The following is an 18770-nucleotide window of genomic DNA, read 5'->3' on the forward strand; positions in this document are numbered from 1 at the left end:
GACAACAACACAGTATATTACTGTAAGTGTGGTAAAAGCTTACCAACAACTGTTACACTAAACCAGTGACCTTCTAGCTCCTCGGGTAAAATCTATGAGTGAACATGATGAAAGTGAAAGTAAATTAACAACCATTGTCATCGCTGGATGTTTTTGAGTCATGTCAATTCACTCTGATCACAGTTTAAAGTTTAAGTAAAAACCATTCGCAAAGATAGAAAACTGTGATATACCTCTAAACCGCTGTCCCCCTGCTGTTCACTTCCTTGATGCTAGCTCTGCTGAGAGCAGCTACTGTCACATGGCAAAGTAAACACAGAACAACATAGACCTGAACTGAATAGATGAACCATGCATCTGCTCATTGTCTCTGATGCCTAATACCATTGGACCGATATCCAATCTATCTCTACTTTTTACTAAGCCAGAAAAAGTTTGACATTACAACTTCAAAAAAGCAGTTTAAGAGCCCAGAGGTTACAAACCAAAACTAATGATTAGTGATTAATGTCATTTATCAAATAACTGAAATAATATGTTCTAAAAATAATAATATTTCAGTTATTTGATGATTTATTTTGCATAATTAAGCATTAGAATGCTCTGAGAGTAGATGCAGGTTCAACTGCGGCCATGTCTTCCTCATTGTCCTTTGAGGAAAAAGCACTTAAGTTTGGAGATAGTTTTACATTTTTCCATCGCCCTCTCTGTATCCCTGCAGGCATTCATGGAGGATGTCAAGTCCCGTGGGCCATTTATCTACTCTGTCTTGGAGTCTGCCCAGGCATTTCTGGCTCAGCACCCCTTCCAGGAGCCCGAGGAGACCCTGACCGATGGAAAAGGTCTGCTCCCTCCATCGGCTGTGCCAACTGCTGCTCCAGCCAAAATGTCATACTCATACACCCCCTCAGTTGAGTTCCTTTGGTAGGACCCATGCAGGTGAAACGTTCCATTAGTAGTTATTAGCAGTGATCCGTCCTCTCGTGTCACACTGAGTTTAGGGAAAATGTGTGGGTCAGGACCAATTAGCTCTAGTTCACCACCTCTAAAGTACCATCTGCTCAGATCAATAATACAGCATGCTCCTCTGGTTCTCCACGGTCACATCCTCTTTGTAGTGTTTGGCTCTCACCTCTGGCTGCTCATTGGGGGAATACTGTAGCAATCAACCTTACTGTGTTCCCCAACATTAGCTGCCCCCTGCCTTTCTCTTTCCCTGTTTCTATTCATCGAGTTGATATGTCATCCTTCTTAAATCATTACTCTTCTCTTGGCTGACTTCTAACCCCCCGTTCTTCTCTTCACCGTTACTTCTTCGTATGCTTCACTGTTATTTCTCTGTATGCTCCCGTTTATTACTTCTTCCTTTGCACCTTTATGCTGTTACCTCTGCATGACCCCATCAAACCTCTTCCATCTTCCACAGAGGTGTCTCCACGCCGGCGGATCTTGAATGTGAGCCGCTCTGTATGGAAGCAGGCGAACGTAGCCAGTGACCTGTGGGAAAAACTGACAGCACGTTGTGTGGACCGCCACAGGTTAGACTCTTTTATTTGTAATATATATATAAAATGTCTTGTTCTGATTTAGGGTGGTTTCTGAACTGGTGAAAAGTAACCATACTGGGATTGTTTACTATAATTTATCAGGATTATTTAACTGCAAATTTGAAATACTTGTGCTTTAGTATTCCCACTGGATGGCACCTTCTGCTTCCACCAAAATCCAGGGTAAAATTTACTTTACCGCATTTATCTGACAGCTTGTCGTATTTCAGATATCTAGGAGTTGCTAGAAAATTTACCAAAGATACATTTAGCCTCTGAACTTAGTTCTGTTTAAATAATTGATTAAGCCCCCCAAGAGATTAAAGAAAGATTAGAGGAATTCAAGATAGTGTAGTAGAACTGTTTTGGGTTTTTTGTTTTTTTTTTGGCTTAATCCTTACCCGATACAGTAGTAAAAGCCTTCTTACACATTCCATAATTCAATCAATATAATGTTGCTCACACTGGCCAGTTTTTAGTATGATGAGCACATTTTGCTGATAATTCATATATACTTCTATTCAAGTACGCTGTAGATTTACTGGGTTATTATTCGTCCCTTCATTTATTCCACCACTGGGACTCTGTACTCTTTGTCTGTCATAATTTTTAATCAAGTTGAGTACAAGGAAAATTATTTTTAGATCTTTCTTCAGAATATAAGTATTTGTGTCCTCTGCAGGCCTTGCCAATACAATTTTAGTAATTAGTGTTTTTAAATTAAACTAGTAATGATAAAACTTCAGTGAATAAAACAAATTCTCTGTGCCTGTGAAACTATTAGACAACTTGCTATTCATTACTTTATTTTTCTTTTAGTCATGAAGAGTGACTAAAGCTCGCTTATGATTAAATATAAATGATAGGTGTGGCATATGTGATTATTCTTTTTGCTTTTGTGAGTCCGCGCAGTGTACTCTGTAGTCTATGTGTAATGAACAAGACAGATAAAGAGAGAGATAATGGAATGGAGTTAATGGAAAAAGGAAAAAGAAATGCATATTTGTCATAATTATATTACAGTTTCTCAGAATTACTTAGGCAGATTGGTTGAAACCATTTCCCATTTCTCAATTATTCACAAAAAACAATTTTCAAACTACATTCACAAAACCCCCGACACTTCTGCGAACACCAAACATCAAATAATAAAATTGTTTCATTAAAAAAACAAAGCAAAACAAAAAAAAACTAAACCAAAAGAGATAAAAGAGAAGTAGATATCATGTAGTGCAAGTATTACCACAGAAAACTACTAAGACAGTCGATCTTCAGGTAGAGTGATATGTTAAGTTTATTTTTCAAGCAAACTGGCATAAACTCTAAGTCTTAATCAGGGTCCACAGACCATATCTAGCAAGTGTTCTTGGCTTTTGTTTTTTGTCATCATAGCCATGTGGCAATTACTTTCTTTCTTTTTTAAAAAATAATTTAATCGATGCTGAAAACCATAGTCTGTAAAAACAGCATGGAACATTCATTACAATACAATGTTCAGGGCATACTGTGCAATCTGCAAAAATAAAATCTACATGTAATATACAGCAAATATTCGAGATTGTGATCGTTGCAGATTGTTAGTACACTTCGTCTGAACCGCCTGTTTAACTGCTTATTAATGCAATTAACTGAGTATATTTAGACATGGTCAAGATAACCTTCAGAAATTTAATTTAAGCATCAGAGGAAATGGGGAAGAAAGGTGATTTAAGTGATCTGGCACCAGATCTGGTGGTCTTAGTATTTCAGAAACTGCTGATCTACTGTGATTTTCCCACACAACCATCTCTAGTGTTTACAAAGAATCATCAGAAAAAGAGAAGATGTTTTGTTGATAACAGAGGTCAGAAGAGAATGGACAGATTGGCTTAAATTGAGTGGAAAGCAATAATAACTCAAATAACCATTTGTTCCAACCAAGCTATGCAGAACATTTCCTTTAGGGCCGTACTGTAAACGTCTTCTGATGTTAAACGTAGCACGTTACACCCCGTGCTGGTAACTAATGAAGTGGCCTGTGAGTATATAATTGTATGGAGGTATAAATGTGAAATAGAAACCTGGAAAATGAATAATTAATTTTTCAAGACAATTTTTTCACATTTTTCTTCCTTTCATCTTAGATGATTTCTACCCATTGTTGGTGTCAATTTACTCTGCTATTGGTTAAATTAGATCATTTCTGAATTTCTGAATCATGTTTAAGAAATTAAATCTGTCTTGTAGTTGTGGTTAACCTTTGTCAGCTGTGACTCCCATTATAGATTAAAGTTTTAGAAACTGATTGTGTTTAGAAATTTAGCAATAAGAGAAAATGAGCTCTGTAAATTATGTTGAAGTAGGTAAAAAATGAAATGGAAAAGGTTCAAAGAGCAATTAATCTGGTAAATTAATTTCACTGTGTTTGTTTCAAAGAATGAGATTTTGGTGTATATTTATAATAAAACTTTTTTATTTTATCAAAAAAGAAGATCATACAGCAGAACAATGCCTGTGTGTGTGTGTTTTATGGTTTTAAAGCCAAGAGTTGTTTCTTCCCATGACTGTGTGTGTGTGTGTGTGTGTGTGCCTCCAAAGCAGGTTTATGTAGCAATATATTTCATGTAATACAATTACCATAACCTGATTACAAAATGTGGCAGCTATAATCCATTACAGAAACAATTATGAAAACACATTTATCAAGGTTTGAAGTCATGAAAATTCAGAGCTCACTTTTCTCTATATCGAAACTTGTTTTTGCACAAAAGCCATTTAGAACTGGTGGAATGAAATATATATTTATATACACTGCCTTATTGAAATGACAGCCTGTAAATTTGGATAAATGGGTTGTTTCACTGCATGCTTCATGGATTTTGATTGATTTATTTCCTCACACTGATTCCAGATTTTAATTGATCAGGTAGTTAACTTTAAAAAGTTGCATATTCTACAAAACCTCCAGACATATGGAAAGGACTTTGGAGCGTCTTCTTCAGATCCAGGCTGCAATGGAAGAGCTGGCAGGGGCCTTAGAGCAGGCAGAGGGGGTGAGGGATGCCTGGGAGCCTGTTGGAGACCTCTTCATTGACTCTCTGCAGGACCACATAGATGCTACCAAGGTACCGATCTGCAGTACACTCTCGGCTCTATTTTTCTCTTATCTGTGCCTCACTGATCTAAATTGAGTTTACCTGTAGAGTAACCTAATTGTCTCCTTTGAGATTATCGCCTCTGGCTATCTCTGAAAAAGCACACATTGTGACACTACAACATGTCACAAACAAACATCAAAAAAATGACATCCAGCTTTTTTTTTTTAATTCTAAAAACCACAATTATGCGATCCTCCTGCATAAATAGGTGATCTCAAGCTGTGTACCTTTAAAGTGATTGTTTTTTGTTGCCTGCATGCACATTCCTGCCAGAAAGGCTGTAATCTGACAGATGATGACAAGGCCCTTCAAAATGACACTGCGATGTGGCAGGGGTTACAAATCTCAGCTGAATAGATGTTGTTAAACAAATGACAGGTCATTGGTTTAGTCATTATAGAGTACTGAGTTCTGTTGCCGCTGCCTGTAATCGTGCGGCGCTATTCATTAGAAGCGAGGGCACTTCACAATAATTATGTCACTGTTTGGACTCCTGTCACAGCCAGCACATGTTCAGCTCAGTCTTTAGGGCAGGCTTGTCAGTTGGCGTCATCTGTACTCCTTTACTCCCTTGTGCTTACACATGGGTGCATGCACATACAAAAACAGACACATGGATGCACACAGGATGCAATTATAAAAGTACACTAGACACTTTTGCATTCAAATGTAGAGTAGATCTGCAGCATCTATTCTACATTCCACACATCCTAAAGTTACATTTTCAAAAGTCTTGTTTCATCTGATCAACACTCAAAATCCAAATATAATTTTTATATTATATACATCCTAACTGAAAAAAAAAGATTTTAATAACTCTTCTTGCATGAAAAAGAAATACTTACATAATTTGTAAAAGTAAAAATAAAATATCAGAATTTTTCTTTCTTTCTTTCTTTCTTTCTTTCTTTCTTTCTTTCTTTTTTTTTTTTTACTGTTTTTCATATTTTAGCATAGATTCCAATGATTTTTATTAACTCTTCATTTTTGCTGGGGTAGCATATTTTGAGAGGTTCAGGGATTAATTTTCTGACATCAAAAGAAGCAATTGAGCGTATTCTGAGAAATGATTGGTCAACAAAATAAAAACACTGGCTTGTGAGCAGATTGCCCATAGTTTTCATGGAAGGTATCGACTTGTCTGCAACTGTGAAAAGGGTGAAGAAAACTGAAAATGAACCATTTGCCTTCAAAGTAAAAGTTTAACTTACAGCTGCAATCACCATGTTTCACTGTGTAAAGTGACGAGCGCTTGCAGACAAGTAGTTGTATTTTAGAGAGGCAAAGAACACGCGGGCAGTGGTGAAAGTGATGTTTCAGTTATTACTTGTGTTGATCTTCAGCATTAGCTAACTTTCACAGGATTAGTGTTCATCATTGTTGTTACTGTAGCAGAATGATTGCCTATAGACTGAATACATTCATCCCACTGAAATGTGATAAATGAATTATTTTATTGAAGTTGGAAAAAAAATAAATGAAGCAAACGTGAACTATGAAAATGCCTGGACTATTTTGTTTATATAGCACTTTGAAAACAACAGAAGTTGACCCAAAGTACTTTCTGGCCAAGTGTATTTCCACTCCAGATCTACAAAAACCATATTTCAAAACACATGAAAAAGTGTGAAATGTGTGCTTTATTGTTTTAACTAATTAATGGTGGAAAGCAACAATCATGGTCATGAAAATGTATTGGGATTTAGAAAATTAATGGTGCTTTCATTTCATATGCTCTGCTCTCCCCTATGTAAGCTACCTTTAGGATAGTGGCCTTGTATCCAGTGTTGGTCAAGTTACTTGAAAAAAGTAATCAGTAACTAATTACTGATTACTTCCCCCCAAAAGTAATCCCGTTACTTTACTGATTACTTATTTTCAAAAGTAATTAATTACTTAGTTACATTTTAAAAACACGATTTACAACCTGAATAGGTGATAAAGCAATAGATCTTTCAGCCCAATTCTACTTTTTCTGCATAATCCATCACACAAAATGTAATCAAATGGAAAAGTCTCTTTTTAAAACTTGTTTTATTAGTTTTAATCTTTTAACTTTATGCATCAAGCAAAAATTAAATTATATGCAACATTTTCTGACTGGAAGAAATTTGTTTAACATTTAAACCTATTTTCTGCACATTCCAGCACATAAAATAAATTTTTGGCATAAAGTGTGCATCTATTTGAAAGAGTGAGTGTAAACACTCACTCTTTCAAATAGATGCAAGTAAAACACAGCAGAAAATAAATAAAATCAAAGACTAGCGGTCCTGTTGCTCTATTTTCACCTGTAAAGCAGGAGTGGGGTAGGCGGAGGTGTGCCCTGGTGCAGGTGTGCCGCAGCGGTCAGTTGAAGAATCCGCGAGTTTCTCTGTGAATTTCCCATTACGTTGTAGCGCACTCGGTGCTTGCTTGCAAGTTTGGGGGGGGGGGGGTTTTCGCTGTAAAAAGAAGTTTTCTTCCCACGCACAACGGACGCTAATGTTTTTGTCACTTTTTATGGAATAAAACTCAAAGTAAGGTCAGTACTTCCACGCTTTAAACGCTGCACGCTCATACTCTCTCCACATTCGATATATTATCCATTGTTGATCTGCACACAGCTGTTGTCACGAACGTCGCACTCGCTTACGTCACTGTCATGAGACATTCTCGCAAAAAACTCACGGTTTTAGTAACGCAGTAACGCAGCGTTCCTACGGGAAAGTAACGGTAATCAAATTACCGTTTTTGCGATAGTAATCCCTTACTTTACTCGTTACTTGAAAAAGTAATCGGGCAGTGGATGGGATGGGCAGTAACGCATCTCTGCTTGTATCTATTTGGTATCATATCAATACCAAATTTTGAAATATTGCACAGTACTACGAGCAACCATTCAGATGGTACCAGTCGCTTCTGACTGGCCTAAATCAGGAAAACTTTATACAGTTTTTTTCTTTTTATTTTGTTTGCCTTTGATAGTCATTTTCACATTTAAACAGAGTTTAGGTTAAATTTGGGATTGTGAAGCTTCTAAAAAATCTAAAGCAAATGTTTTCACACAAAATCATGAATACCAAAGGCATATGACCAACAATGCAAAATGCACGGGACACTGGCATGCATAAACTGGTGAAGTACTCACATTCCATCTTAGTTATTTTACAGATTTTCTGGTTTTCCCAGTTTACACACTATAAATAGGGGCTGGGGCTGGTTCAGTTTCAGTACTGTACGTTCTCTCCTCTGATCTTAAGACATTAAAACAAGGCTTTCTGCCAAATTCTTTCTAAAACAGACCAGAAAGCTATAACAGATCAAGTTTCCATTGATTTTTTTTAAAAATTTAATTTAAATGTAGTTGGTCCAGACTGGATGTTTCTGGATTGTGCTATAATTCCATCTATGTCTGATGTTGTTCAATATTTTGTATTTAATCTGTTTCCCCCCTCTCTTTTCCCACTACTCCTGTTTACGTCCAACTCCCTGTGGTCCTCTGTTTTTCTTGTCCTCGCTCATGCTCCATCCAGTTATTTAAGGAGGAACTGACCCAGGTGAAAGAGGGCATGAAGCACATTAATGATCTGGCCCACCAGCTGGCAATCTCTGACGTCCATTTATCGATGGAGAATGCCCGTGCCCTGGAGCATCTCAACAGCAGATGGAAAGTGCTTCAGGTAGAGTTCACTACTGGGTCCATAGTGCCTGTTTGACTCATTCAGCAGCAGGTTGTGCAGCAGTCACATTCAAAGAGGACATAAGAGAGTGATTCCATGTGCAATGCTTGGGCTTTTAATGGTGTCTATACTTCTGGCTTCCAACTGTTTTATGTTTTACACATCTTTTGAGCTTGTGAAGAACAGCAGTGTGCTTTTGGACATTGATGAGGGGCCGTGTGCGTGATGAAGAGTTTTCATACCATTTAAGAGGAAGATCAGAGTATGTTTGCAGGCTGAAAGATCAAGGATGTGTCTCTCACTTAACTCACAGAACGGTTAAAGCCACTGGATAGCAACATCACAAGATTGGTAATTTTAAAGAAAGAGTATAAAATTTTAGAAAATATGTTTGTTTGGGAAAATATGTCAGATTAGATCAAATCTAAGTGAAAAAACTGGATAGAGAAATATAGCTATTTGATTAGTTAAAAAATCCACAGCCAACAGAGTACAGTGTCATTATACATTACTTTTTGTGTATGAGTTTCATAGAAAAGCTGCCTTAAATTATTAAGCTGGTTGGATGTGTTGGTAAGTGTATTTTGAGCTTTAGAGGCAGTCTATTTAGCTGTTTTCACCGTCTGTATACAAAGTTATGGCTTATTGCTTATAAATCTCAGGGAAAATAAAACATTCTTAAGGTCTAAATGTAGAATATTTATAGAATGCGTTAAATGAAACTAAGTTGCGCTTGAAGTTTTAATTTCTTCTCTGTTATTTTTGCAGTGACGTTGGTTTTTGTCTTTCTTTTCCCACAGAATAAAAATCAGTTTCAAAACTCGTACTAATAGTATATAAACTTGGCTGAATGAATGTTGGATTTGCATTGGGAGCATGTAAATGTATCAAATCCCAGCAGCCTTGACATACTAATCACAATATTAACCTGCTTTATGAACATCTGTTGTTTTTCCAATGGCATTTCATTCCTGTGATGAGCTCGTTTTTTCTTTGTTCCCCTCTCTCTCTCTTTTTAAGGGAGCTCAAACTAAGCAAATGAGTAGAAATTTAGATACATTTTGTTATTAAATATGTTTAATGGTCACAATTATTTAGAGTAATTCCTAACCTTCATAAGCTTAAGAGCCCTAAAGCATTATAATTGAAGACATAACAATAGGAAAAAAGTAATGAGTGCCTCCTACCCACTTGGAGGAGGTTAAAAAACCTCTTAAGAAGCTTTAAAACCTTAGGGGGACTTCCTAAAACATGTATTGTTTCTTTTATTTTTAGTGTATAATTTTTTCATTAACAGTGACTTTGTCTTTTGTGTGAAATCAATCATAAAACAAGAAGGAAAAAAAAGTAAAACAACACTCCTGCTGTAAAATACTGACTAATTTGTGGCGTTGTTTCTCCTCTCCATTATATATTATTCCCTTCTTGTTGAAATACAGCCTTTTTTTAATCGCAGGTTTCATAGCTTCTATTTTTTGTTATATTAATTATATAGCAGCCAGGTGTTGCTAATCAAAAGCACATGATTAGCAGCACTTAATGAAGTGTGACGTCCTCTATTACAGCAGAGGTTTTGACAGTTTCCTGGTCTGTAGCGCTCCTGTGCGTGTTAACTAAATGCCAGAGGTGGGCATCCCAGCACTACCAGTCCAAGCTCAGTACCTGGGCACCTTGCATATGACTGAGTTGCATATGACCTCCTCTGTATAGCCAAGGATTCTTGAGTCAAATGTGTCAAAATCATGTCATGCAGCAGGACAATGTTCCCAAGAACAGCAGCAAATTTGCATTACCTTGATTTTTAATCATTTTCATCCATTCTTTTGCATAAGCCCAGTCAAAGTCCAGACCTCGACCTGATTGAGATGCTGTGCTTAAAGGAGCTGTGCATAAACAAATGCCTGCAAACTTAAATGAACTGAAACAACATTATAAGGAAGAATGTAAAACAATATGGAACATTTCTGTTTTTAAATTATATATTTTACCAGACTTTTGTCCTCACATGATCGCAAATATTTGCCGCGATTTTCACATTTAGAGAAATCTATAATTTTATTCACTCTAATGCTCCATTTCACTCTAGCTGTCTGTCAGTGGTGTCACAGCCTTTACCCAAGCCAGCCATCAAGCTAATGTGTACTAATGGTATTCTATATTGTTATAACAATATTCTGCATGGTTATAGTTATTTTAGTGCCATTGTGGTAGAATGGATTCATAGCATAAATCTGCAGAATATTATGTGATAAAATCACGTCAGTGTAGGGCACAATTGGTAAGAAATGTACCAATGACAACAGAGTCTGTCTTGACCGCATACAGCAGCTTTATCCATCTGGTGGTGTTTCTAATAGGAAAAGTGCAGTGAGTGTACATCAGTGCACCAATGAGATGAACATATATTTGAACCCATGCACTTAAATGAAGAGGGTAATTCATCAGTGCCATGAAAGCACTTACTCTTAACCCCCTTTAAAAATTGAACTGAGCTTGGCTTCCTCTCAGTGCTTAGCAGAATGCTTAGTTGATGCATTATCTACTGTGCATTACTTTAACTGCAGTGTTTTTCAAGCACAGGCTTTACCCACCATCAGTAACCTAGTAACACTCCTGCAAGCACAACAAAACCCTCTCAGCTTTCACTGCATCTCTTGTGAGAACATCACCTTCCCATTAGATAACTGTCATGACACCTCTTCCACACCCTGACATGATGATTGCCACTCCAGCCTCGTTTCCTCATGAGCTGTCTCCACTCTGAGCATGATGATTTTCAGTGTCTGTTGAACTATTCCTAGAAGTTAATTCCTAGTACCCACTTTGCACGCTCGCTGTGACTTGTCTCAGTGTGACTTTCAGATTGCATCCGTGGCTCTGAGCACTTCATGGACAGAACAAAACAAAACAGAACAGACCACTATAGAGAAGCCGAGCCTTTGATTTGTCAGCAAGAGATTTTTTTTCCAGGCTCTGTGGGACTGAAAGAAATAGCAAATAAACAATAATAATGCAGCCTGTAAGAATCATGTGTCAGTGCTTTCTAAAGATTTTCTCAATAACTAGCCTGAAAACTTGTAGGTAGATGCTCTATGGCAATGGTTGTCTGTTAGTCCACCCACCATGTTGGTACAGAAATATCTCGTCAAAATAAGTTCAACTTCCATGATTTTTTTTCCCTTTTTTTGTGCAGTAATATAGGGTGAATATGATTTTTCTGAATGATTGTGTTGTTTCCTTAACTTTTTCCCTTTCATGCACCTTAATGTAGCATTTCCACAACTACTCAATGGTTTTCCACTTGTTTAAGTGATGCTTACAATACTATAGACTGTCACTGAAATGCTTTCAAGCAACCCCTTATACTAATTCTAAGCATGTAATCCTAAATATGGTTAAATTTTAAATGTGTTATCAGTGAACAATGAGACTCAGAACCAAACAGATTAGGTGGGTAGATGACGCAACAAAGCTTCAAAAATAGCTCTCCGGAAAAATGTGAACTTGTGTGCAGACATGTTTTAATGTAGAGAATATACTCCCTAGAATCAGTAATACAAGCAGTGGATGTGTGGGTGTAAGACAAAGCTTGTACTTTGTTATCAGGTACCATGCCGTTGTGATATGTCTTTTTAGTGGCTGATCCAAGATACTAATTCAGTTAAACTAATTAAGTTCACTGGCCTTTGCTTGCAAACCAGTAAGATACTCCCACAGAGTCTTTATTTATATACTTTAGTAGCCTACACCACTTCTGCTGTAGATGTATTTTTCTTTAATAAGAGTTAATGAGAGAAATTTAGATGATTGTTTAAAACATTCACACGTGCTAAAAACCCCAGTCATCCATTGTCACAGCTAGCATTACCCTAGTGACAGGAATAAAACAAGAGGCTAAAGGGAGAGATGAGGTCCACACAAAGCAGCTTTTTTCACCCTCAATAAACATGCAAAAAAACATGCTGAAAGTGCTAACTCTGACAGGTGGCTTTAGATTGCAGCAGTGCTCAGTAGTGTTAACTCACAACCATTTACAAACTATCGATGGTTTACCCTCTAGCCGTGCTATTCAGATTGGGTTGCCTAATCTACAAAAGCGATTAAATATTCACATTATACTGCTTTATGCCGCATCACTGCAAATGCTTTACCAGTCTGTTTGACAATTACCCACATCAGTCTACCCCTACTCATAAACACCATCCCTAGATACCAGAACTCTTCCACAAAATTCCTCCCTTTCCCACTTAGAGGTGCTAATTCTCATCACCAATCACTTTCCACTTGGCTCCAAACTGTCCCAGTACAAGTGGGAGGTTATGGCTTGATGAAGCTGACAGGAACCACAACCTGTACAAAAATTAAAGATGGTGTGAGACCACTGGAAATCTTCAAATCCTACTGAGACCCAAAGAGAAAGTCGTCATAACCAGAATTTAAACATCAGCAGTTTAATTAATTGCTTACACTAAGATTTTACAGTTAAAAAAATTTTTTTCCCCCTACTGGCACAGCCAAACCTAACAAGCTTACTCCAGAATCAACCATCAATAATCATACCTAAGTGTATGTAGCCATTTCTTTACCATTATGGTGTTCAAAAATGACCAAAAAGTACAAAATCAAATGCAAATCTACAATGTGTTTCCTCTCCACTCATTTAAGAAGCATTGTTGAGTATTATTGCATTCTTATATTAGATTCTTACATTACATTACATTCTTATTCGATTTGGTATATGAAGAAAGAGCAGGGTTTGGCTTATCTTGCTCCTAATTTATGTCCATAAATTGTAAAAAGAGTCTCCATGCAAAAGTTATTTCACAGCAACTATTTCTGCTACGTATATCTTTGAAGCAGCTATGTGCCACACAGTTCGTGTGCCCTCTGGTCTTTGATTTAGGTGGTAAATGAAGGTAGATGAAAGCTTATCTGATGTACAGTGTGGTAAACAGATTTTGAGTATCCATAGACACCAGCAGATATTCATCTCCCAGATTTTAGATTGCTTTCAGATTTTCTGTGATTGTAGTAGGGCCCAAGCAACATTTGAAGAGATAGATGTTAAAAATGAGAGAAAATCATGCCAATCTTGTTTGAGCTGCCTAGCTTGTACTTTAGTTGATCTGCTGTCTCTATGCATTCACAGTATTAAAATAAGGGAGTTGGGATGCACAAATGTGGTATCTTGGTGAGGACTAACAATCCTGCAGGGTCTTTAGCGTACAATATAAAGTACCTATTGATGTGATTTGGTGCTTTAAAAATAAAAACTGAATTCAATTCAATTAATTTGAAATGAATGAAGAAACCTCCTCCTTTGTCTCGCTCTCTGTGTCACGTTTTGCTGTCTTAATTAAAATGGTAAATTTTAAATCCCGGCAACATCCTGTACCCTGTTTATTTTGGCTGGACTGACGCTAGCAAAATTTGATTTGCTAATATTTGTCGATCATGGATAATTTAGTCATTTGTCTTCCTTATGGCAACCCAAATTGCCTGTACAGCAAATAGATTTTACAACACAGAACAGTTGGCAGTTGTATCTCCTCGGCACATTGACAGTGCTCTATATTAGTCCCAACCAATTTAAATCACACTCCAGAGTGTGTGTTTTTTTTTTTTTTCAAGTAGGGGAGCAATGATATGTGTACACCAAGAGATGTTAACTTAATATATATCTATCTTTACAAATTATATCCCACTGCAGGTGCATCTTTTCGGAGTCTAACAGTCTCCCACTCTTTTCTTTTTCTCAATTTATCTGTCTACCTCACACAGAGTGGATTTACCTCCCATTGTTTGAGGATGCGTTTCAACATCCAGCTGACAATGATTCAAGTGCCAAATCCAATATATTTCAAATAAACCAGGATTAGGCAGACTAAATCCCATTTGGTGGGAAACATAACTGATGAAATGTTTTTACAAAGGCAGTGGCAAACTTAATTTTGTCAACTCCACGGTCTCCGTGATTATTTACCCAGCACATGTGAGTTCTTGCACCCGTCTATCTCTCTCACTCATGTCATCCTCTTTTCCTTCAGCTCTTTTTCCCCCCAGCTGCACTGACACTGCATCCAGAAGCTACTGCTCTCGTTTCAACAAAACATATTATTTTCTAATATCAGTCTTCATTTCCTACCTGGTGCTCTTCAAAGGCTCTCAAAGTCCTTCAAGAGGAGCAGCAGATAAAAAAAGACATAATTTATATTCCGCAGTTAACTAATGGAGGAGAAGCAGGTGGTCTGTGTGTGTGCGTTTCTATTGTGGGGATTTTGTGGTGCAGGGACGAACAGCACGATTCCCTTTGATTTGACTTTGCATGTGTGTGTTTGCGTGTGTCCTCAGGGTTCCATAGAGGAGCGGCTGAAGCAGCTCCAGGATGCACATAGAGACTTTGGCCCCGGATCGCAGCACTTCCTTTCCAGTAAGAGCCATTTTCTGCTATTTGAAGTTGGTGCTTCATGTTGCACCATTCTGTACCACCCTGTGCCGAGGCAGGTGAAAAGAAGCCTAGGTGTATTACAGTTTAATGGTGATAAGACTATTAATTGCTGTGTTTGTGTGTGTGCCCGCACTGGGCTGTGTGTGCATTTGGGTTAGAGGTGGAGCTGGGAGGCTTTTGTGCATCTGTCTTTATCATCTCTAGCACGCTGCTGTGATGAGCATTCCCGGTGAAGCTCATCACAAGAGTCATTGCTCTCATTTGAGCAGAGATACATATTTGTGAATTCTGTCTTTTCTTTTACCTACTGCTCTTCAAAGACTACAAAGGAGTAGCGGGAAGGTAGGGGTGGGGGTGGGGCTGTAGGGGGCTGAAAAATTGGATTTACCTTGCCTAGTTTAAACTGATGAAGTGAAAAGGCTGAATGATGCAGGGATCTCTCTGTGCAAGTGCATCTGAAGTGTTGGTGTGTACTTGTGTGTCTCCAGTGTCCTCACCAACCCCATCCAGATTTACTGCTGTCACGCTGGATCAGAGATGCCACACTGGGGCTTATAGAGCACTACTTCACTGCCAGCTCAGCCCACTATGCCCTGCAGAGATGTCTGGGTTTATGTCTATGTGGCTTTATGCACCAACATGCCTATATTTCAGCTTGTTTCATATTCCATATAGGACATGGATATGCATATATATGCACACAATTTCTATTGACACAAAACTGTTAAGTATTAAGAATATTCAAAATAATTTACTTTGTGATTCTTAGAGAAAACTGTATTGTATCTAGTAGAGTCACTTAATATGTTTTAGTTGTTAGCAGTACCACCCAATTTCTGAAGTGGTGTGATACACGAATAAGTGAAGCTTTCCCCAAAAGCAGATATTTGAAAAAAAAAAAAAAAAGAGGTTTACCAAATAATGATGTATTATTTACACTTGTGCCAAGACGAGTATATTTAGTCTTCATAGTATGATTAGGCCCTATAGTGGAATATTTATAGTCTGATATGATTACTTTTACTTAGGCTGTGGTATGTATCTGTGTGTACTGTGATCAGCTCAAACATTAAAACCACCTGCCTGGTGTAGTTCCCCCCTGTGCTGCCAAAAACGGCTCTGACGCATTGAGGCGTGGACTCTATCCTGAGATGTGTCTGGCATGGAGAAGTTGGCAGTGAGTCCTTTGGGTCTTTTAAGGTGCAGGTGCTGCCTTCGTGTATCAGGCCTGTTCTAGCGAGTACAAGGTGATCTGAAAAGCTTTGGGATGGAAGCCGTTCCAAAAGTTTTGCAGGTTGTTAGGACCACTGCTACTGTGCTGTTGCTTTGGAAGGGTTGTTAGGGTGAGTGGTAGATGTCCAACTAACAACCAGGATCCAAGGCAACATTTTGCATTCTCACAAGATGATAAATTATTGACTTCACCTATGTGCTAGTGCTTTTAATGTGATTTTAATGTTTGGTGTGTTTTATAGATACAGAGCACACAGGTCTGCATTGTCCCATGTCATTAAACAGTAATGGGCAGTGACATGGAGTGTTATTTGGTATTGTCTTTGTACTCTCTTTGATTCTTAGCTGAACCTCCTGTGGTTCAGTTTGAGGGGACCGTTAAATGCTACAGTCATCCCGTGTCACCGTCTTCTCTACCTCCAGTATTCTATTACGCCGTGCCAAACAAACCAATACCCTGTGGAAATCCCACACAATAGACTTGTCTCTTTGGCTGTACTGTGCCTGTTTAGCTCTGTTAAGAAGGTCTGAATGGATATGGTGTCTGGACATGCTGACAGGGACACTGTGCACAATGGCTGTTCATGCATGACATCCCTATTTCAAAATTGATTTTGTCTCTCTGTATTTGCACAGGTTCAGTGCAGATACCATGGGAGCGTGCTATCTCCCCAAACAAAGTGCCCTACTACATCAAGTAAGTGCAACTTCACGGTCAGTGTCTGCGTTGTCGGAGCAAATGTACTTTTTCCACGGCAGATTAAGTCGTTAGATCAAAATTGGGCTCATTTGCTATTTTTCAAAGCTGGTAGACATATTGCATTTTTACCTGTGATGCAGTATTTTAACGTCTGGTCTCATAGGTATGACCAAATGTTCTGTGCTCACTTTTTACAGAACACTAATCACAGAAGCCTTAGTCAGTGCTGTCTATTTACAATGCTAGAGAAGTTTATTCAAGCAAGATGGATGCATCGTCAGACAAAGGCAGCAATGCTTTGTGCAATTCTGCTGACAACAGAAAGTAAGAAAGAAAAAATATGGAGACACTTGCAGATCAAATGTCATTCACTATTATGTAGAGACAACGCGTTAAATATATCTCTAACAATGGCAGAACATGCTCTTTACAGTTTCTGGTGATAATCTCTTAAGAACAGCTGACCAAAAACTCTTACATGACAGGAATACACAGGTTTACACACTGATCCCTCAGGCCATAGCCAAGGACTGGGAATCACCCAAACTGCATCTCAAATTGCAACTAATCTGGTAGAAAATAATTGTAGAATTAAGTTATTTTACTTGGGTGTCTTGAAGTAAACTGTTTCTATAAAAAGCCCAGTTACTGGGTGTTCCCTGCTTTGAGAAAGGACAGTTGAATACAATTTGTTCAGATGTAGCAAACTAATAAATTCTGTGAAACATGGAGTACCTGCATCATAGTTCCATGATCACACAGAATTTTCATACTGATTTTATTTCCAATATCGTGCTCATATTAGATGTTTCCTTTTATGGAAGTTTTTTTGTTTCTGTTGGGGTTTTTTGTTTTTACAAACATGTATCTGCTCCAGCTACATCAGTGTCAGTCAACATGAAAGCTGCAATAGAAAATCACTTTATGCTTGTCATGTCAATCACATACTCAAGCTATGCCTATGTCCTCTTCACTTGTCGCTATTTTTGTGGTAGAGAAATAAGCTGGAAAACAGCTGGGGGGAAAAAGCCATCAGCCATACGCCCAGACCCAGGCCCTTTTGAATCACTGAAGGAAATAGAGAGATGTGGGCGGCATTAAGAGGTCTTAACTGCAAAAACCAACCAATGCCTAGACATTTCTTTCCTATAATAAACTCTCTTATAACACCCCCCCCCCCCCAAACCATACAGACAGAAGTGTTCCTCTTGAGAACGATTGTAGAGAGAGAAACTAGTTTTTCTGCGTCAATTTGGGATAATGTATCCATTGTACAAGCAAATCCATCACGTGGAGTATAATAAACCTTCATTAGGTTAGAAACAAATGCTTCCCATTAGCCAAATATTTGTTAAAGAGTGGATCAGCTCTAAATGATTAAGACGAAATTCTGTTGTGCCACTGGGAGCCCTGTTTGCCCAAGAACTCATTTATCTGTTTACCTCATCAATACTGTTTATCTTTGGAGTGTTATAGATTTCATCATTGAACCGTGGATATGTTTGTTTAGGAGTGTGTTCATACACTATTGTATATGTATTGCAAACATTGGTACAGTTTGTTCTCCTAAAAGTATTTGTCTTCTTAATAATTTGAAACAAAGCTTCATGGGTTTTGCTTTAGTTCACTAGTCAGTTCTTTATGGGCTATATTACTATTCCAGTGGGAGTGGAAGTAGCATCTGAGTAGCACTCCACTGGGTACCAATCAGTGAGTGCTCGCACAGGTAAAACGATGAGCACTGCCCTAAAAGCCTCCTGGGTCCTGGGCTGGCAGGCTTCCTACTTTGGAGTTTCCCATTTATTTTCCTGTGCTTGTCCTTTCTATTGAATCTCTTTTATAGATGCTAAATTTTCTACATTTAAATGTTCCCATAGAGCTAGTCTTGGGAGAGAAAAGTGTAAATGTATTTTCTTTATGCAGATATGAGTTGGATTTTATATTATTTTCTGAGGAAAGTCTTTAAAGCTACTGTGATTAGGTCTCCAGGAGAGCTGTAGTGTAACAAAACCTATCACTTTTGATGTCTGCTCTTTCCAATCC

General features: G+C 38.0%; 1 protein-coding gene across 1 annotated transcript in view; it reads left to right on the top strand.

The window, feature by feature from the left end:
• Positions 1-18770, top strand: part of drp2 (dystrophin related protein 2) — a 73557-nt gene that overhangs the window by 26273 nt on the left and 28514 nt on the right. Inside the window, exons 3-8 of the mRNA XM_063494842.2 lie at positions 722-842; positions 1427-1538; positions 4495-4651; positions 8200-8346; positions 14698-14776; positions 16664-16724. Coding sequence (XP_063350912.2) covers positions 722-842; positions 1427-1538; positions 4495-4651; positions 8200-8346; positions 14698-14776; positions 16664-16724 — 677 coding nt within the window. The remainder of the gene's footprint in view (positions 1-721; positions 843-1426; positions 1539-4494; positions 4652-8199; positions 8347-14697; positions 14777-16663; positions 16725-18770) is intronic.

The sequence above is a fragment of the Pelmatolapia mariae genome, linkage group LG2 (genome assembly GCF_036321145.2).
Source record: "Pelmatolapia mariae isolate MD_Pm_ZW linkage group LG2, Pm_UMD_F_2, whole genome shotgun sequence".
NCBI classification, from domain to species: Eukaryota; Metazoa; Chordata; class Actinopteri; order Cichliformes; family Cichlidae; genus Pelmatolapia; species Pelmatolapia mariae.